The sequence below is a fragment of the Dama dama genome, chromosome 29 (assembly GCF_033118175.1).
Source record: "Dama dama isolate Ldn47 chromosome 29, ASM3311817v1, whole genome shotgun sequence".
NCBI classification, from domain to species: Eukaryota; Metazoa; Chordata; class Mammalia; order Artiodactyla; family Cervidae; genus Dama; species Dama dama.
Window position 1 is genome coordinate 36,451,579 of NC_083709.1, and position 21,921 is coordinate 36,473,499.

The window sequence follows — 21,921 nt, forward strand, 5'->3', positions numbered from 1 at the left end:
AGAAAAAAGAATAAATTTAATCTTAGATTATAACAAGATGTTTTAAAGAAAATAATCTGAACATTTACATGTATGCTACCCATGGGGTCATCTCTTTTAAGAAGCATCTTAAGAGATGGTTTCAGAAGAAGTGTAAAAGGTATGGGGAGAGGTAAATTAATAATTGAGTTCCAGGTGTCTGCTGCTAATTGCTCAAAATTCAAGCATAATGGATATTAAGGAAAAATGCTTCCCAAAAGAAATATATAACATTGTTGTTCAGCTTTTGGGTCTAAAACTTTATTTATAGAGCTCATACTTTCGGCATTTTCTCTTTTTCTATTCAAATAGGTGTTAAGGAATACAGTATGATCGTTATGATTTTGAGAGCTGTTTGCTTAAAGTTGTTCAGGTTGTTAAGAATCAAGAGAATTTGGGGATTAATGTCTAATTGTGAAGTAAATTTGGCATGTGTTCAAGGGTTACTTTCTTAAGGTGAGAATGGAAGAAAAACACCTCTTTTAGGAAGGAAACACCTAATTAAAAAATAATCTTTCAAGAATGTTGGTCCAGTGATGAAACATAACTTGGAAACACTCTATGAAAGTTGATTTACATTTTCTTATTTTTAATAAGTTGGAATATGGCTAGTCATAGCATATTTAATGCATTCTGAACTGTACAGTACTTCAGACATAGTCTGTTGATATTCTTGGATGAAGCAAAAAGATTCTTTCCTTTGCTAAATAGGGTATTTCTAATTTGTTTGTAAAAGCTATTAATGGATAGAAGTACTATCTTCTTGTGGTTGATTGGAAATAGAGAAATAGAAAGATTTTCTCCTTGAAATTACTTGCAGTTAAGGGAAAAAGCAAAATAGATGTGCATTGTAACTGTCATAGACATCTGCTTTTAGGTAATCATTTTTAAGGAAATATACCATGACTTTGGGTCATTTGAACCTGCAATAATGTCTATTTAATATAAGTATAAATGTCAGGTTGTGGCATACATGTGGAGCCAGTAAAGACGAGTATTTCCTATGATAATATTCATGCATCCTAAATGTTGACTTTTGAAATTTACCTTGAAGATGTATTCTATTTTCACATTAGGGTCAGTTTTCACTTAAGTACATGATCGTTCTGGAAAGGAAGTACAGAAGTGTTAACATGTGAAGGAACAAAATGGATGTAGATCCGGGTAACAGCATTGACTTGAGCACCTTTGCTGGGCTTCAGGGAAGAATGTGGTTGACTGAAAACCAGTGTAAATGTTTTGTTGAACCACTGTTAAAGATGAGATCATCAGTTTTAGATTTGCTTTAAATTTTTCCTTTTTAATTATCAAAAGCAGTTTGCTTTGCACTTAATGTTTGATTGAACAACTGTATTTTGAAAAATCTACCCACCATCTTACATTATGCAAACTCATGAAACAAGAAAGAGGAAATACCCTTCTCCTTTTTCCCCACAAACTCTGTTAACCCTCTTTGGAGTTTTATGTCATTTTAAAGATCAAGAGTTGCCCGAAAGGGCCATGAGGAAGTAAGATAGTAACAAGCCAGGGGAGTGAATCTGACGGGCATTGCAGTGGATCAGAAGGACCTTGTGTCAACCACAGTGAGGTTTCAGCTCCCCAGCTCCAGACAGTTGTTGTCAGGTGGGGATGCAGGCCCAGTGTTGTGAGATCCTTCTCTTCTATCTCTCCCTTCCTTTTTAGTGGGAAGTCAGAAATCCAGATTTTTATGTGGACTCTCCTGATTTTTAAATCTTGGCAACGTTTTCAAATATTTTTAAAAGTGTGTGGTCCAAACAAAACTCATCTGTAGGCTTTATTCAGCCTAGTGACTGCCAGATAGAAACCTCTGTTTTAGATAGTATTTTAATGGATGAAGATAATAGTTTCATTGCATGTGAACATTCATCTTGGGAATTCCCCACTGGGATGAACCAAATTCTTCATTTTTTTTTTTTTTACAATTAAAAAAATGTTTAGTAAATATATTTCTGGTGCTGATCGTTTTGATGTATAGCTTTTCTTCTTGTGACCCACATACAAAGAAAAATCACATGTGACCAAAACAAAAAATAGAGGCTTTTAATAAAAGTTGAAAAGTAAGAATTTTAGAATTCTAAGGAAGAAAGGGGAGATTTCTAGATTTGGAAAAGAATTCCATGATTTGTGTCAGTAACTGATGTAGCTGAAAAGTTGAATTCAACTCTAAAGAGCTTTTTATCTCACCTTTAAGCAGTGGATCGTTGGCCCTGAATCTTTGCAGTAATTTACCAGGCAATTGACTATGATGTCACAGGGAGGAGATGAACCACAAGGGGAAAACTTACCTATGCTAGTTCATACAAGGCCAATATTCTATACAAGCTTCTAGAAAACATCACTTATAAGACATGTTTTCAATGCCTGTGTAAATTTTTTGAAGAGGCTCTTGAAGATAAAATAATCCATTCATAGTTGAATTTCTCTAGGCAAATATCATAATTTTCAACAGAACCGGTAATTAATTGGTTTGAATCTCAAATTGAAGGTCATCCTGCTATTGATTTTCGTGGGAACAGGAAACAACATCTTGTTAAAATGATCTCTGCAAATGGCACCTCCGTGTGCCTAGTTTCCGTCTAGGGTCTTGTGGAACAGCATTGCCGTCAGTGTCGGGCACCAATCAGAAGGGAGTCACCGCTGATGTAAACATAACAAGCTGTTGGTTTGCTTCCAAAACAGCAGAGAAGAGCTGAGCTGGAACAGAGACCAGAGAGTAACAGTTTGTTTTATATAGTAAGTCAGGTATTTCAGCTCAAGTGACTGGTGTGGCTTGTTACGAAGCATCTGCCAGGGTGGCAGAATGACGTCGGTATGCCATGTTCAAGAAGTTCAGCGTCTACACAGTTGTGACTTACCACTTTTAGAAACCTTTCAACTGGGAATTAGATAAAATAATCGTTAATACTGGGGAGGGAAGCACTGCCGTAAAGAGGGTGGTGAAGAATGGAGGGTAAAAGAATGTACTCCTTTAGATGCTCTTCCTTTTTATAAAATAACATTTGTGTCTTGTGTTTTAGAAGCAGTTTTATTGTTGCATGTGCCAGGCTGTTTGAAACCAGTCCTTTCTTTCTCTCGGTGTTTATACTTCTTGCAAATGGTGTAATGTGAGGGTAACATGAACTAGGTGGGTGGCAAACATGATGCCTTTCTAAACCGGAATAAGTATTTTAATTTGAGCTATGCTAAACAAGTTGGAAACTCAGTGCAGCTTCTTCTTAGGGTTCAAAGTAAAATTCTTAATAAAAAATATATTTAAAAAAAGGGAGGAGAGAGAACCTTCTATTTTAAATACCCTGGAGCTGTGAATGCAGTTATTTCTAGGTTGACTTCATTTTGTGTAGGCATGATAGTGGCACCAACCATCTATGTTAAGCCTTAACATTCCACAGAGCCATTTCAAGTTTATTATGAACTTCAAAGTCTGCTCATCCCTAAAAGAATATCAAGTTTAAGCATGCCACTCTGCCATAGTCACAGTTAACTTCAATCAAGAAATGACTTTCTTGAGTCCAAAAGGCTGACTTCCCTACAAGTGATCCAGTCTTTGAGTCTAGTGCAGTCATCTTGCTGATCGTTGCCCTCCTGAGTTGTTAATCTATCTTGTTAGCAGTGGTTGGAAAGTACCCCCAAATAAGACAGGACTCCTCACAATTTGTTTAAAGCTTTACAATGAAGTCAGCATTCTTTTTCAGCTTTACTCCTAGGGCTCAGGTCATTGATCCTATTTTACCAATTCCCAGTTGGAATTTCTTTACAGGTTTTAGAAACATAGGGGAGTGTGGGGGAAGATGTTGATGGTTCCCAATACTGTCCTAATACTTGATAGTTTCTATACTTCAGATGGCTACTAATGCTTTGGGAAATAATATGGGGCTGTTCAGCCTGATCTCTTGGTGTTTAGCTTCTCTTCTTGGGGAAAGGAATTCTTCATTTCCTCTATGTAAAATGCCTACCCTTTTGGAGGCTCCTGGTCTTTAGTTCCTACCTCACTTAATAAACCACCCCTGTCGGTATCATGCATCTCAGAGATGGAACTTGACGGACTAGTCAGCATTGCAAAGGTCACCCTAAAGCTATTGGCAGAATACCCTGCCCTTTGTTGCTCAGTGATTATAATGCTACCTTAGCAGTTAACTGGATGTATTTGACTGAGCTGCTTTTCCCGAATACCAAATTATCCATTTCTTATAAACACCTGATAGAATGCCCAGTCACAAGCTGTCTCAAGTATATTTTCAAAAGATACCTTTAACAATACTTGAAATATCAGTGCTTTGGCCACCAGAAAGGGGTAGGTGGTGTCCATTGCATTGTTTTGCTTCAGTGGAAATATTTCTAAATTATTCTCATCTTTGAGAGTTTTTGCATTTTCTGAAATGATACTGTTCCAACAAATTCGAAAATTAAAGGTGTTCCTGAAAGTTTCCTTACGTTACAGCTTGTCTTCTGTTAGTGTAGCAGTATTTAAAATCATGTTGTGAATTGACTGTTTTTTAAGAGAAATGCTATAAAAGTTCATTTCCTTTCATGTTATTTCCCATGAATATAAAATATGGAAAGAGCTCTTTTGGTTTTAGGTAATAACTTTAAACAGTATAAAACTGGGTTTCACCATATTTTGTGTATTCAAATGCACTTCAGAGTTTTCTTACTGAAATATTAGTTCAATTCTATTCAGAATTATAGAGGAATAACTAATAAATGATCAAGCTACTTATTTGAGGCAGGGGAACTGCACTTGAGACTTGAGTTTTGTATTTTGCATGCTTGCATTGATTTTGTGATACCAGTACAATCTTGATATACTTTCTAGTACACAGGTAGTATCTTTGCCTTAGCTGTCATTTAAATAAAGATGAGTAAAGAGTAAATCATTATCTTTACATGATGCATGTACTTTGGACTAACTTCTCTCTCAAATGTGTGATTTGCCATATATTCTTACCTCCTCCAGTTCTGTTTGGTCCTTGTTGGATTGGGTGAGCAATTTAGGCATTTAAAATCACTTCTTCTTTGGTTTCAAAGCGAGTAAGTAAAGGCGCAGAGAAATCCCTTCAGTTTACCTTTCAGTATCTTTGAACCAAGCAAATTCTGTCCTACTTTCCTGTCATGCATCCATTCAGTTGTTTCTCATTGAGCTAAATAAGCACATCTATAGCAGACTATATTCTCCCCTCTCTCCAAAATAATAGGATGAAATCAGCATTCAAATAGCTTTTGTTGCAAAAATTCGACAATCAAAGGAAGGGAACCAAAAAAAAATGATTTAAAATAAGATGATGAACATGAAGTTCAGGTACTGAACAGTATCTGAAAGCAAAGTATAGTGATAAGAGTTTTGTGTTGTAGGTTCTTAAGACTTAGGCGTTTGTTGAAAAGACTTTTTCTTTAACCCAGAGGTATGTTTATCTTAGAATAATAATCATTTCATGCTGTTCATTTTTTTTTTTCTAGTTGACCCATTCTCCAGACCTTTAAAAAAAAAACTTTTTTTAAGTGGATGTAAATTCCATTTTAATTAGACCAGTGCAATCTAATACTGCAACTAGCCAGGAATGGAAGAAACATGCTGGAAGTTAATACAACCCAAATCAGCCATAGCCAGACAATTCCCCTGATCTTTGTAACAACCCCCTTCCCCACCTCCACCATGAAATGACCCTGTTGTTCTGGAGTTTCAACAAGACATTTAAGGTTCATTTAAAAAAAATGATCATCCTTTCCAGGAATCTTTGCTCTTGCATTTCTCTTTCTTTCCCTTGCCACACAAGCTGTCATTGGTATAGGAGAAAGGTTGGGGGGAGGGGAAGAGGAGGAAGCCCTGTTCAAATCGTGTCACGTAGCACTAATTCATCTGCTCTCATTAGAGGGAGCGAGGGACAGCAGTGATGGCCAAGAGCTGCACTCCACACATGACACGCGAACAGTTTGGGGAATAGAAAATTGCTTTCTCAGGAAGCCCAGCCAATTAAGGACTTGACCATATTGAATGTCAAGTGTTAATTTAGGTTTTTCTTCATTTTCCCAGTAGTAATGCGGGTCCTGTGATGAGCAAATACATGTCAAGTAAAAGTTGATTGCATGAAGGACCCGGGTATTATATGTCACTGACAAGTCACAAATGTACTGAAGTCTTTTAACCCCTTAGGTGGGTGTGGTGGGGGAGGGGAAAGGGGAGAGGATTAATGTTACCATAATGATAAGAATAGGTAGTTTATGTGGGGGTGGCATGGATGGGACAGACAGTAATGGTAATTCATGCAAAAACCAGGGATAGGACAAATCCTACTCTGAGGGCGTAGAAGCCCTTGAAAAGCATATAATACGATGCTCTGCTGTTGCAGACATGGTACTCAGAATATATATTGTCTGTTTTAAGATTATATGAAAAGGGAAAGTAATGTACTCTATGGTCTTGACCTAGGAAATTCCTTATTAATTATCTCCTTTGAAAGAAATAAAACATTCGTTAAGTAATCACACTCTTTTGGGCATTTCAATCCTTTGGCTCAGTGCAGCTGTCAAATTTCTAGTATTTATAATTTCAGTTTCTAATCAAATACTCGTTTAAAGAAGTAGCTGTGTAATTCTGTGTAATAGCAGAGATGCTAAACATGAGACTGAAAGAACGTTTGTTTTCCATCTCGAGTCTCTCTGGAGGGTGGTGTTTAGCCAATAGAAACTGGTAGAAGGTCAGTCATTGTCTTTCATTTCTTTTGGTGCCTGAGTGTAGAAAGGAAGAGATTCAAGCTTCAGTGAGTGAGGTAACTTTGCCTTTTTAAAACTGAATGTTGCAGGTTGCCCATCATGTATAGCATCTCATTTCCATTCATCAGCATTCATTTACATGTGAATGTCCTGAAAATAAGAGAATATCTGTTTCTGTTGCAGTTGTACTAGTAGCAAATAAAAATATCTGCTCACTTTAAAACAGTGCTGTGTTTCATTTAAACAATCTTAAAGTGAAACTCAGAGCAATTACAATCTGGTCATTTTCTTCCCTTTTTATGTAATAATCAGGTGCCCCCTTCATATCTTTAAGGCTGTCACCGTAATTCAAATACTTTCTTGAAATTTACTCTCTTCTATTTATTCCACAGTTTTTAACACACTTGCCTTTGTGTCTTGACGATGCCTGCACTCTGATGACTTAAGTTTGCTAGTGCTTTAAATTGGGCAGCAAAAAGTATTAAGCCTTTCTCTCAGGTTAGGAGCTGTGCTATCATTAAATTAAAACTTGGTTAAATTTACATTAAAGAACAGTTAGGAAGCAATTCCAAGAATCTGATGTCTAATAAAATAGATTTTTTTCTTAAGAAAGAAACATTAGGCTCTTAAATGCTGGGATGTAATGTCAGTTCTTTTACATCTCCCCTCCCTGTCTCAAAACTAACCAAATAAAATAAACTAGCCCTCCCTTCCCTTCCTATGTTGATAAGCTCTGTCTATGGGACTCTGGTGGCATTTCAAAAGTACTGTTTAATTACACTCTGATTGTCAGCAGCTTCTCTTCCGCTGGGTGTGCTGAGAGACTTAAGTAAGTTTCCGTAAAGTAAATTCTGATGATGGCAGCTCGGGGTTGCTGATTCAAGTTATTCCTTCTCTTCTGTGTCACTTTTGACGGATGGTACCTAATGCAATCAGCCACAGGCCCACAAAGCCTTTCCTTGGGTCGCGTTAGCAACTGGACTAGGGGTTCCCCTCCTCCCCAGACCTTGCCGTCAGATGTTCACTCCTTCCTGTGCCCCCCCCCCCCCCCCCCCCCCGCCCAACTTGTCAGCCCAAATAGGAAAGGGAAAAGAACTGCAGGAGTACCCAGGACAGGCTCTTCCGAAACCTCCGTCTCCCGGTGGTGCAGTCGGAGCTGCCTCCCTTTGCGTGCCTTTTTGATAAATTTAAGAAGTCAAATCGCTGACACAGATAGATAATCCAAGTGTATAGGGTGAAGAGTTATAAATTAACACATTATTCCCTCTTAATGTGAAATACTTGAGAATGCATTTTCTCAGTCCCCTGACATCTACCCAGTGAGGGCTCGCATTGTACTTTTCAAGTGGCATTGATTTGTTAAAGCGCTGAATTAGCATCTCTGGCCAGCTGCTAGATCCACTGTTGTGTCGTGGGGCTCCTGTACCTTCTCTCTCCCCAGCCATCTCTTTTTTCCCTTTGCTCTCCCTTTCCATTTTGCTGCTTGTGTTTCTTTCAGTCTGGTTTCATCCTTCTGCATCTCCTTTTCCTTCCTTCCCTGTTTCATCCACACACTTCCTTTCTCGTCTCATCTTGTTGCTTCTGAGGGTTGCCCTCACTCAGGGTTAAAGTCTGACTGCCTGTGAGGGTTAAAGTCTGACTGCCTGTAGGGGGTGTGAGGTGGGACACTGGCAGGGATTGCTAGGGGTGGATGACTTAGCAAATCCAATAGCTCCAAGTAGACTCTTAATAGATTAACACATGCCTGTTTGTGCTCATCTTAATAGGGGTTGGTGAGAAACATCTCACCTATTTTGCTTGCTAGAAATTAAAAGGTAACTTACAAAACTTTAAAATTTGTATTCCCAAATGCCATTTAACACAGTAAAATTTTCTTTTGGTTAAGTTAAAGGTAAAGAAAATTATTGATGGTTATCACAGACTTGATCATATGCTTACACCCACCAAAATGTTTCTGCAAAACTTTTGCATTGGTGCAACTTTGTGCAATCCAATAAACTTACTGATAGAACTTTCTTTTCTTACAGGTTCGGTAGTGTTCTGATTCCATTTATTTGGTACCGTTTGATATAAAAACATGACTTCCTCATGGTGCCTCACTGTACTATAGCAGTATTAAGATTATAAAATTGGTTGACAGTTTTTTATTTAGAAATAAGGGATGGGTTATTGCTTCTTTTTAGCAGTGTGTCTCAAAGTTCCTGAGGTTTTCAGAGGAACCGCATTACAATTGAGAGGTTTAACATGCTGCATGTGCATGATCACAGACTTTACTCTTTTCTTTCTCTTGATAACTGGTCGAAGATGCTTTGAGATCATCGTGTTGATTGATTTGATATGAGCAAAAAAGTGTATCTGCCTGAATTTAAATAGAAATTAGCCTCTGTAATTTTAGTTTCATTGCTTTAAGTAGTGCTGTCTGCAGTTTTACTAGGCTTCCCACTTGTAACATAAAAATTGGATTTGAATATACTTTGGTAATAAGTCAGATCATTTAAAAAATCAGATATCTTTATTGCTGGATTTTATATATGTTAAAATGACAGTCTGATTTCAGCATTTATATTTTGAAATGGAAATATTTCACTTAGGATTTGATAATCTTTGCTTCTCTGTTGGCTTGATTTCCCACCCCCTGTTCCCCAAGTCAATTCCTTTTTTTTTTTTTTAATTAATTGCTGTCCTCCTAGCTAGAATTAGCATGGTTTGGCTAAGGTGAAGGGATTAGAATGACTCTTCAAGGCATGATAATGTCTGTTTAAAGAAAAGGAAGAAAAAAAAGTCTTTTAACTGGGGCTTAAGACTAATTCCATCTACTAAGGAGACAAAAATTACGCTAAAGGAGACAATTTGGCTTTATTTTCTGTGTGCATGTTAACCTGCATAGCGATCATTATTTTGTATTTTAGGGTGTTCTCTGAAGGAAGATGTTCTTTACTTGCTGTAGGAAGGGGATGTGACCTCATTCTAGGAGATGAAGGCTGGAACACCTTCTGCCTTTTTGCAGGGATAACCACAGTTCACCTGGCTATTGTTCAGGGTAAGGGTCAGGGTCAGGGTCAGGGTCAGGAGGGACTAGCTTCTTAGAATGGCCTCTGAATGGAGTAGAGAGGACAAATTAGAAGACAAAAAAGTAGGGCAAGGTTGAAAGTGAAAGTGCCCCATATGAAAATAGTTAAGGATCAGAAAAAGAAAAAAAAAAATAGAAAAGTAGAAAAATCTGGAAGGCATACTTGAGTAGTGAGAGTGAAGTTGAGGATAGAGGGAAAAGAAAGGTTGGAGGGGCAAACTTATAATATTTTGTAACTTTCAAAATTAATGAAAATCAATACTTTTGTAAATGGCTATACAGTACCAAACTGGCATCACCGTAGAGTCCAAAATTACTTCAAACATTTAAAAACTTTTAATGTGATTTTTGAGTTTTCATTCATTGCACATTTATTTTCTCTTGTTCCTTAGTTTGTCGCTTCTGTTCCTTGGAAGGCAGACAGCTCCGAGCTCTGCACAAGTAATAAATCAATACATCTAGAGTTTAAAAAAACAAACAGCTAATTTGTTCCTTGTTCCTTGTGTGGTGGTACTTCAGCCACATGAAGTGGTTAAGTGTGCATGTTCAACACCTTTGAGTTTTTTCTCTAAAATTCTCCGGAGAAATCAGAATAATTTCTGTTTTTGTGTTTTGTAAGTCTAAATGAAATGTCCCTTAAATGCAGGAAGAACTGGCAGCTTTGATAAGTTGTCCCCAAAGCAAACCCGTTTGTCAGTAATCATAGCCTAATTATGGATGCAAATACAAAGTTTGTGTTTTAAGAAGTCGTAAGACAAAGGAGAAAAGGGAAACAGACCCTTCCCCAGCACCAGGCAGTAGCCTTCACCCCGCACCCCCCTTCCACAGGAGCCCGTCCATAGTAGCAGTAATAATGAGAGAGAACCCTCTGGCGCCGGCCCAAGTCCTGTCGAGAGGGAGCCGCCGGAGGCCTGCACAGTGTGTGGCTCCGCGGGAGCGCCAGAGTGACACACGCATCACAAGGCGGTCACAATGCCAGGGGTCAGGGGTCACGTTCAAGAGCAGGGTGTTGCTGGCCCGGCCGAGGAAGCAGAGGTGGCCCCTCTGTGCTCAGAGTGTGGGTCTGTGTACTCCTTTCCCGTCAAAGCTGGCCCGGCAGGGCCAAAAAAGCGGTTCCTTGGCAGGGTTTAATGGCAGGATGATGTAGTCTGTTGTGACTAGTGCATTCCTTTCAGGTTAAACTAGGGAAATGGCATTGTGTTAAAATTCCAAGTCGCATGAATGTTTTATTGCCACAGTGCATTTAGCCCTCTAGGGGAGTGTGTGTGGCGGCGCGTGGGGGCGGGGGGGACTTGGAGACTCAGGAACTATCAGGAGAACACTTCCCTTGGAAAATTTTACCCACCAGCGTGAAGCTGATTTGCTGTGATGGTCACTTAGAAGGGTTTCGCTTTTTCCTCAACTGTGACCGTTTTAAAAGTCTTGCCATCCGGACAATTACCGGCTGAAGACACCGCGACAGGACCCAGGCACAGAGGTGGCGAGATAGAGAGGGGGAATGCGCCAGAAGGGGGCTGAGCTGCCCGCTTGTATAAGCCGCCCCTCCCCGCCCCGTCCGTGTGCGCCCCTTCCCTGGGCTGAGCTTCGCCGTGCGCGGAAGGCCGGGAGCGGTCAGTTCCCCTCGCAGCGCTGACGGCGAGGCCACTGCAGCTCATGGTACCGTATGTTACCAGTCAGCCTCCCTCATTCCTTCTCCCTGGCTGCTTTGGGGGCTGTGTGTGGGTGGAGGTTTTTTTTTTTTTTTTTAAACCTTTTCTCTCTAATAACGGTTTCTATTAGTCAGAGGGATACAGTTTGGGAATGCAGAAGGACAGAGTTTGAAAGAAAACAAACTTAAGTATGGCACTTTTTTTTTCCTTCTCCTTGGCATTCAGAAGGGAGAAACCAAACCATTCTAGTTCAGTCGCAGCCAAACGTTTCCAGTGTGATTTAAAACCAGGAATTCTGGAAAGAGGGCAGTTTAAGATGCAGGTCATCTGGGCTGCGGATCTTGTAAAGAGACTTTTGTACAACCACGTGAGCATCTTTAGGGTTGGCGGGCACGCTCAGGTTCTGCCATTGTCTGGGATGTATCCATTTTGCCAATTGCCCCCCCCCCCCCCCCCCCCCCCCCGCCGGTCCCTCTCTGGGGAAAACTCTAGTCTGGTCCTTCACTGCTCCAGTTGTTTGAGGCTTACGTTTACTCCGGGTGTGTATGATTGGACGTGGGTTGTAATTGTGCATGTTGAATGTAGCTGTCGGATGGCTTCGTGATTTGACCTGACTCAGGCTAATTTATAACAGATTAAAATGTGTACGTATGGAATGGCCTCCTGATTTTGCACTGGGACTTCATAGAATATTCATGCATCTGATTTTTTTTTTTCCCCAGTGAATAAGAGAAATACAACTTGTCTTGGGCTTACCTAAATAAACATATCATCTTAGTTTGCATTTTAGGTTTGAATGGCCTGTTGCTCTTCACTTGGAAACCTTAATACTTGCTTTGATTCCATGTTCTTGTAATGGCTCATTTTTCTCTTCCTTAGTAGTAATTGATATGTAAGACATACATAGAGTTGTGAATGTGTGTGTGCCTGTGTGTACATGCACACTTTGACAACTACCACATGAATGCAAGGAAAAACTTTTTATAGTTGTTAAGCCAGGATAGATTTCCATTGATAAGTCATTTTTTAGAATCTTATGTAACAGAAATTTAAGTCAAGAATATACTATAAAACAGTAAATTGTGAGTGTGTGGTGTGCCTTACTTATAAAGTTTTGGGTATGTGATTTATGTTTTTCTATAAAACGATGGTTTTGTCCAGATAGACCTCCTGACTTTAATCTGATTAGTGCTGTCCATAGATGGTTTATTATTTATAAACAGATATATTCATATTGTTTATGGGAGGTCTTAAACCAACATGCAGTCAACTCTATGGCAAAATCAAGATTGATGTGTGGACTTGGCACTTCAAATTTTAGATGAACTCATTAGATATTTTTGAGAATACTCACTTTAAGGATTCTTTTCAGTGATGAATGTAATCAAGTGGTAGTGATGGAAGTTTTCTTTTGATGATTTTTGTTTCTAGTTTCCAATTTTAAAGTGTACTTTTCAGAGGAATATTAAACTTAACTTTGTGCTGGATTTCTTTTTCCCTTTAGCCAGTTTCAAAATTCTTTTTCCTAAAAAGTAGAAAAACTTGTCAACAGTGCCAAATTGAGGAAAAAAGTCTATCGTATATGCTTAGATTATCTAACAAAATTTGTTATCCTGATCATGGAAGCCGTGTTTGATTATAAAAAGGATGTCGTGGTTGTATCCAAATTTCAATTCATTAAAATTGCCCCTTTATAATCCAAGAGGGAAAGAATGGAAATACCCCAGTATCATGTCTCCTTAACATGAAAATTAAAGTTGATTTAGAATTTTTTCCCTAAAAAAATCAAACTTTTAAAAAATATTAATACTTATTCTTTTAGCATTTTTCTCTCCCCATTGTACCAGCATTATTGTTTGACATTGCAGAACTCTCTGGTGGGGATTGAGAACTGTGGAGGAGTTAAAAGATTGGTCCCAGGTTCAGATTCTCATGTTGCCACTTACTTATGATCTTGTGACCTTGGGTGAATCACTTTATCCCTAACTTTTATTTTCTTTTGTTAAAATGGGGAAAAGAACACTTGAAAATTTGTCAGGAAGATGAAATGAGACAACACCCATGAACTTCAGGCACATAGTAGGTGTTCAGTAAACTGTAGATCTTGTTCTTTGAGCTTGTCTTGAGGCAAGTGTCCCTTGGAAAGCGGCTTTTTTTTTTTTTTAAGGGGGATAAATTTGAATGTTTTAATTTCACCAAATATCAATAAGAAAGGAGATATTAAGTATTGGCAGACAGCTTTCTTTCTTTCTTTTTTTTTGAGAATTGCTTTGTATCATCCATTAGTCTTGTGTTTTCGCCACTCTGCAAAATTCTCACTGGGATGACCTTCCTGGATGTCAGAATGATGCTGTTATTTCTGAGATATCAGTTATGGATAACCAAAGACTAGAAGCTAAGCTGGCAAATTCTGTTACATTCTATTTACTTTTGAATCATCAGTTCTAATCACTCCCTCGAATCAAAGCTTCTTGCTTTATTATCATTGTTGTTGCCTAGTCGCTAAGTTGTGTATGACTCTTTTGTGACCCAGTGGACTAGAGCCTGCCAGGCTTCTCTGTTGATGGAATTTCCCAGGCAAGAATATAGAGTGGGTTACCATTTCCTTCTCTAGGAGATCTTCCCAACCCAGGGATCGAACCTGTGTCTCGTGCATTGGCAGGCAGATTCTTGACGGCTGAGCCACCTTGGAAGCCCACTCATTATGGTTAGCACTTGGTAATAGAGCTAAAAGTTCCATTATACAGGTGCCCTGGTCTCTGTCCCTGGCTTTGTGAATATGCACTTGTATTCATGGAATCAGGGTCACACTAAAGCAAATAGCATTTACACCTTTTAGTAGAACTAAACAGAAGAGTATAGCAAGGCACCTATATGTATATTGGGGCAACATTTTATCTTCATTCACAGTCTTGCACTTTGCCTTAAATGTAGTTAAGGGCTTGGGAACTATTTGTTGAGCAGAATATGATGCTCTCACTGTCTTTTAATCCTGGATTACGTTTTTATCAAAAGTAATTGTGTTATGTGTAGTACATTAATATTGTCATAGATGATCTTTGATTAGCATTGTTAGTTTGCCTGACATCTCATTTCTTTTAGCCAACACTTGTTTGAACATACTGCATCTTTAGATCTAAAATAAATATTTGGTTTAGTGTTCACTTTTACCTGTTGCTAAGAGTAAAAGATGGATTAAAAACTAATCATTTCATAACTACCTCCTAGCTCACACAGTATGCTAGGGGTGGTACCACTTTATCTTATTCAACTCTTGCAAAGCATTCAGGGCATGTACAGTTATTTTCATTTTACAGATGAAGAAGTAAAGGTCTCAAATCTGTATCCAGCAAGTTTGACCCCCAGAATCTTTGCTTTTTCCTTACATTCTTCATTCGTCTGTAACTTAAGTCAGATATTACAAAAAATAGAAGATAGTTGCTAAACCCACCAGTTTTTGCTTTTCCTTTCAAATTAAATTTTACAAGGAAGCCAACATTCAGAACTGATAAAAATTAGACCTGCTCTAGAAGAAAAAGGTCCAGCCTCCAAGATCTATCTTTGATCTGTGGAATACTTGCTTAGAAAAACTAGAGTCTAATGCCTCCACACCCTCTAAAAAGGAGGCATAGCAAACCCAAGTAGTCTGGGAGTTAAAGGGTTCGTTTACCATCTTGGATTTGGAGGTGCAATTATGGGGAATTCACAGGAAGGCTAATCTCTCTCTAATTGGAAAAGAGAACATATCTAAGAGAAAAATAGTGTGGGGTAAATACTAGCATTAAAAAGAAAAAGCTGTATCATTGTACAGCTCTTCACAGGTTAATTTTCAGGGCACAGATTTTGTTCAACCCAAAGTGATGAAGTAATTTTAATGTGGGAAGAGTCACAAAAGAACAAGTCACCACTTTATGTTTAACAGGAGCCTATGTCTACAAATGTATACAGATTTGAGTTTGACAATATTAAAAAGTTGTGCTCTGTGTAATGTATAGCATATACAAGTAAATGTAAGGATGGAGAATATGGGTAGATTTAACTCAGATATGTTGAAAAACAGTATTTTAAATAAATTGCTTATAAAAATTAGTCAACATGGTAATTTTGTAATATCTTTATAAACCAGGAATTTCAAGGTTTTTCATCTGCTAAATTTATATTGGGATTTTGTATAGTCCTTCATTAGAAATTAAATTCCTATTTTATCAGCGTGGTGGCAGAGACTAGGTTTTCTAGCCAGATTTGTTTGCACTTGAATTTATCTCTTCTTTATGTGATTTGGAAGCTCAGTTACTTCATTTCTAAAATGAGGATTAGAATTGATGCCTGTGAAGTGTCTGGCACAGAGAGGATGAGCAGTGTTGTTTGCTATTAGCGATTTCTTTTTCTGTAGTTCCCATTGTTAATTTGCAAGCGTTATGCAGTGTTTAGTTAGCATCTCTTTATCAGTGGTGGTACTGGGCTCTTAATAATTGCGTCATGTATACACTTAGCCTTTTCAGTTAACCACTTTAAAAAAATACTTATGCCAATCTTGCTGAAGCTTAGTTTTGCTGAAGAAAATGAGAGTGGAGAAAAATCTCCCCTTTCTTACTCTTCACTGAGAATCAGTCATTGAGCAGCATAATTCTAAAATCTTGCGTGGCTTTTGGGTACTTTATGAACCTTTTTATGGTAACCCAGAAGCAAGGCACTGATTGAATTAATACATTTCCATGGAGGGGCTGTTCTTTTAACCTCTCCTCTTCCTACTCACCCATGTATGCTTTGGTAAGGGACTTTTCCAGTCCACAGAGGAGGTTGTCACACTGGGGATGCAGCTTCATAGATATGCAGGTTATTGGTGAGCCTAAGAGCCTTTCTGTCTTTAAAACTAAGAAAAAGGAAGAGTAGAAACAGTAACAACAACACCAGAAGCCCTTCCCTAACCGAAAAGAAAATATAAACTCCCCCCCTTTATTTTCTGAAAACCCGTGTGCTTTTTATATAACGCAGAACCTAAGCATAGCATGCTGACTTTGATTTTTAAGTTTTAAACTTTTTTTTTTTTAACAGCTTTTATAAAGGGTGCAACTTCATTGTGAAGATCTCTTTAAGAAGACTATAAAGAGAGTACACACTTCCTGAATGGCTGCCACCAAGGAACCATTGTATTAACATCTTCTTTAGTCATCCTTTCTCATTTACGTATACATACAGGTGTATGGATAGATGCTCATTACATAAAAGGATTATGGATTTATGACTTTTTTTAAAACTCGGCCATGTTATAGATACCTTTCCATGTCTGTGAGTAAAGCTATCCATCGTAATTTATAATGGAGTCTTAGTGTATCATTGTGCCATAATATACTTAACGAGTTCTTGGTCTTTGGACATTGAGGTTGCTGCCAGTTCATTTAATTTGCAAAGAGTGGTGCCTCAATATGGGTATTCTTGTTCATACTTGTATTCTTATTTACTAAGGGGGATTTCTTGAAAGTGATGTTCCTAGGAAAAGGGGTACAATTTTGTGTATTTTCGAACAGTGGTTGGCAAACCTCTTCTATAAAGGCCCAGATAGTAAATAGTTTAGAAGCCATAGGTTTCTGTAATAACTATTCAATTCTGTCTTTGTAGCAACAAACAGCGGTAGAATATATATGTATATAAAGGAATAGGTACAGCTGTGTTTCAATAAAACTTTATTATAGAAGTGGGCAGCAGTCTAGCATTTGGCTCAGAGGCTGTAGTTGCCTACTCCTGGCTTGAAACAAAGGAGAAACTGATGGGGGCTGGAAGTCTATCCCCAGTTGTCTATAAGCTGTTCTCATTGCATCTTAGAAATGGCTTCTTATCTCAGGGTAGTATAATGGGTTGATGACTTTCTTTCCAGGTTATGGTAATCAGTACCTCTTTAAAAAGCTTATTATAGGAGGTTTTCATACTTTCACTTCTTATAAAGCTTAGTAAATTTTAAAATGAAAAGATATATGTGCCAATATATATTTGTTAACAACTTGTTGGGCAGAGAAATAGTATCTCTAAAACTTACATTTTAGAGGAGATATTCTGTATTTTCTCACTTGTAGAAGACTGCTTTGATAGAGTAAGGTTCTAGAGGTATCCTTAAGTAAGTCAGAAGGAAAGTTAGCAAGAGAAGTATCATTTCAGCAGAAATATACCACAGATCAACAGGGTGACATTGAATTAGTTACTGAACCTTTACAGGCTAAATTACACTCGGAAGACTGCTCTGTGCATAAATAGAAACCTCCTTGCATCTTGAATTTTTATAAAATAGGAATTACTGGCCCCTAAATGCCCTAAGGGTATTTGTTGAGGATTGGGTGGAATAATGATATGGTTAAGAATCACTCTGTTTGTAACATTGGGTCACTGGTGCCACTGTGAATTTTAAGAGATTTATTTATTATTTATCTTGCATGCATTGGTTGAGTATCTGCTGCGTGAAAAGCTGATTGAGAGAAAACCAAGGAGAAGCCAGTAAGTTCTTGCCCTTCAGGAGGAAAAACATGTAGTGTTTTTAAAGTCTGCAGTTGTATAGTGCTGACTGCCTTGAGGGTGGTAGAATGCTGGGGAGGGAGATGTCTTCTACTTGGGGGTATCGGGAAACTTCATGGAAGAAATGACCTCCAGAAATACAGAGATGTTCAGAAGTTTTCCCTGGTGGTCCTGTGGTTAAGAATCTGCCTCACAATGCAGGGAACGTGGGTTTGATCCCTGGCCAGGGAAGATCCCAAATGCCTCAGGACAACTATTGAGCCAGCGTGCTACAGAGTCTGCTTCTCAAAAAAGACAGACAAAGCGCACAGCTTGAGACGCCCGCACACCATCGCTAGAGTATCCCCCTGCCGCAACTGGAGAAGGCCAGCTCCCAGTGAGGAAGACCCAGTGCAGTCAAAAAAAAAAAAAAACAACCCACAATAACTAAACAAAAAAGTTTAGTGCAGGGGAGGGTATTCCAAAAAAAGCAGTATGAGAGCTATATCAAATTAGGAAAGCCTAGAGCATAGGCAGGAGACATTAAGTCTAATTATAATTAGACTGTCTCTTAAGTATTTAAGGCTTCCCTGGTGGCTCAGACTGTAAAGTGTCTGCCTGCAGTGTGGGAGACCCGGGTTTGATCCCTGGGTTCAGAAGATCCTCTGGAGAAGGAAATGGCAACCCACTCCAGTACCCTTGCCTGGAAAATCCCATGGATGGAGGAGCCTGGTATGCTACAGTCCATGGGGTTGCAAAGAGTTGGACACGACTGAGTGACTTCACTTCACTTAAGAATTTGTCATGAACGAGGAGGAGAGATGAAGCTGAAAGAGCAGGGCAGAACTAGGCTGTAGAGGGCCTGGAAGGAACTTTGTAATTGGTAGTTCGTGGGGAACATCTAGGAGAATATGTTCGACAGTTGGAGGGATGGTACATGGCTCTAGTTGATGAGTGTGAAACGCATTATCAATCACTTAAGGGTTACGGCAAAGGTCTGAGCATGCTCTTGTTAGAAATGGTCTAGATGGAGAGAGATGATCTGGAAAGTGTGTGGGAGGACAGCTGAGGGGATGGGAAGGGGAAAATAGACAGGCCTTCAGAATTTACTGGGTTTTGGAAATAAGGAGAAGGCTTTTCATCATCATCTATGGTTCTGAGTCTTTGTTAATGGGATTCTGGTGATACCAATGCAAGAAAAAAAAACCCAACAAAGAGAGGGTAGAGGTGTAGTAAAGAAGGGTAGGCAGTGAACCCATATCCTTGTTTATCTCGAGGTGTTAACTAAACACTTGGAAATTTCAAGTGGGAGCTTGAAAGTGCAGGACTAAAATGCACATGAGTGTTAAGGAATAGGGATTGAGCATTGTTCTCATACAGGTGGCAGATGAAACCAGGGGAGAGCATGACATCTGAAAGGAAAGCATGTAGAGAGAAAATGGCATTTTAATAGCATTTCTTATTATGGTAAGTTATTGACATAAATAACTCTACCTTTATTTGAAGCTACGAACATCGAAAACACACAAAATGGAAAACCATGTGTTTTATCATTTATCGAGTGTTCTATTGTCTCCTGGGCTTCCCTCATGGCTCAGAGGTTAAAGCGTCTGCCTGCAATGCGGGACGTCTGGGTTCGATCCCTGGGTCGGAAAGATCCCCTGGAGAAGGAAATGGCAACCCACTCCAGTATTCTTGCCTGGAGAATCCCATGGACGGAGGAGCCTGGTGGTCTACAGCCCGTGGGGTCGCAAAGAGTCGGACACGACTGAGCGACTTTACTTACTTCCTTATTGTCTACTAAACCTCTTTTAGATTTCAGGAGTGAAGGATTTCAGTTTGAAAAAATACCTTATAAGATCCTCAAGGACAGTGTAAGGAAGTCTGTCTTACTGTATCTTCTCACCACTTCCTGAGACCCTTAGTAACAGAGAGGTGCCATTGGTGGGGGAAGTTTAGGCTCACTTTTTACCTGTTTGGTCCAGAATACTGTGTACAGCTTTTCACCTTCCCTTGACCTCACCCCAGTTGATCTAGTGTTGGGAAGCTGGTGGGGTAGGTAGGAGGAGCGTGGGTCTTCCACAGAAATCAACCTTGTATCCTTTTGTGCATTTTCTCTTTTTAGTTTGAGGTCCTCAGCAGGTTTGGAGGGGTGATTTCAGTGCACAGTATGACTTATGCTTGAGTTGGGAAAGGTTTTCCTGTAGGGAGCAGCAGGGGTGAATCTGCCTTCCCGTTTCCTTTCTTCTCTTATCATTACCTGTGTTCAAGCTTTGCATGCAAGGAGAAGCACATTCCTTCATTGATCTTGGGCATGCTGAACTGTAGGCTTCAGCGTCATGGTGAAGGCTTCTTGCCAGCTCTCCTGGTTTCTGCACCCCAGAATTCCACTGGCCTGCCTTCAGGCTCACTCTCCATAAGAAGTCTAACCCATGTCACATGGGGCAAGAGCCTAGTCCACAGCAGTCTGCTTCTTTGGACCACCACTGTGCATTAAATCTAGTTTAAGTGCTCATTGTATGGCAACTTAAACTTTTTTTCTTTTAAATCATAATAGGCTTACTGTAAGTGATTCCAAGAAGTAACATGGATGTTGAATTTCGGGGAGGGGTAGGTGTAATATTTTCTCGTTCACTCTCTGGCATGTGACAAGTTTTTCTATCATGTTTCATTCCTTAAACTCCTCTTTCCATTTTCTCACGTATACCTTTTCCAGTCATCTGCTTCTCTTGAGAGTTGTGAAATTTAGGGAGGGGAAAAAATCCATTGATTGTCCCATTTTGTGCTGTCCGTGAATGAAGATCAAGTGAAATGCATTTGTTTTCTTCCCAAGTGAACTCTTTCCTAAATAATGCCACCCAGTCCAAAAAAAAGAAATTCTTGGTGATCATGAGTTGAAAAGTTGTCTCTGTGCCCTCATTAGAGAGTTAAGTTCAATGTTGTTCTTGATTGCTGTGAAAAACCAGAGAGACAGGCTGAGTGGTGCAAACCCAGTGATTGAGTTCGTGACAAGGGTCCTTTTAATGTGATTTTTAGTTTAAATGCTAAAGCTAATGTCTGTCCCCAAGTTATTTCCTTCTCATGTTTGCAGCATCCATGGAGTTGCCCATAACGCTGCTGCTGAAGTGGCTTGCTCATTTGGGCTTTTTCTCTCTTTAGAGTCTCCTTTCCTGACACCGACTCTCTGAGATCCCAAACCTTATGCCTTGATGTTTGCTTCTTTGTTCTTACTTTGTTTGTTTTTTTAAAGAAGACTTTTGCTTTACCAGTTTTTTTTGATCTTCAAGTTTATTTAGGCCAGTGGTTCTCTAAGTTTTGAGCTCATCAGCATCACCTGGAGGGCTCATGAAACCAACCGGCCCGACTCCACCTCGCATGGGATCTGTCATAGTAGGTCTCAGGGAAAGTCAGTCGTGTCCAACTCTTTGTGACCCCATGGACTATACAGTCCATGGAATTCTCCAGGCCAGAACTCTGGAGAATTCTTTCCCTTCTCCAGGGTATCTTCCCAACCCAGGGACTGAATCCAGGTCTCCTGCATTGCAGGTGGATTCTTTACCAGCTGAGCTATCAGGGAAGCTCCAGGTCTCAGATGGGACTTCAAATATATTTCAGATAAGTTACCTGGTGATACTAGTAACATTCCTAGACTGAGAATGCGCCTTGAACCACTGACTTAGACTGTTATCTATCAGTTTGCTGTTTAGTTTTGGGTTTTTCCAAAACCGTAGGGCTTCTTCAGAATTTATTCACCTGAGTTCCCTGGAAAATCTACTTTTTTATCTTTCACTTTTTATTGATGTATAGTTGATTTACAGTTTTTCCAGTATTCAGTAAAGTGATCCAGCTACACACACATACACACATATGTACACACACATATATATATATTATTTTTCACCTTCTTTCCATTATAGATTATTCCAAGATATTGAATATAGTTCCATCTGCTATACAGTAGGTCCTTGTTGT

The 21,921-nt window shown here is 39.2% G+C and overlaps 1 protein-coding gene across 12 annotated transcripts in view; it reads left to right on the top strand.

The window, feature by feature from the left end:
- Positions 1–21,921, top strand: part of BNC2 (basonuclin zinc finger protein 2) — a 463,421-nt gene that overhangs the window by 161,050 nt on the left and 280,450 nt on the right. Inside the window, exon 1 of one of the 12 annotated variants that reach the window (XM_061132581.1) lies at positions 8,837–9,787. The exons of 9 other annotated variants lie outside the window; for them this stretch is intronic. Coding sequence is in view for 2 of the 3 variants with exons in the window: in XM_061132575.1 (XP_060988558.1) it covers positions 11,471–11,473 (3 nt within the window). In the remaining variant the exon portion in view is untranslated. Of the gene's footprint in view, positions 1–8,836; positions 9,788–11,192; positions 11,474–21,921 lie in introns of those variants that run through there. 2 more of the 12 variants (XM_061132575.1, XM_061132577.1) reach the window with 2 other exon arrangements.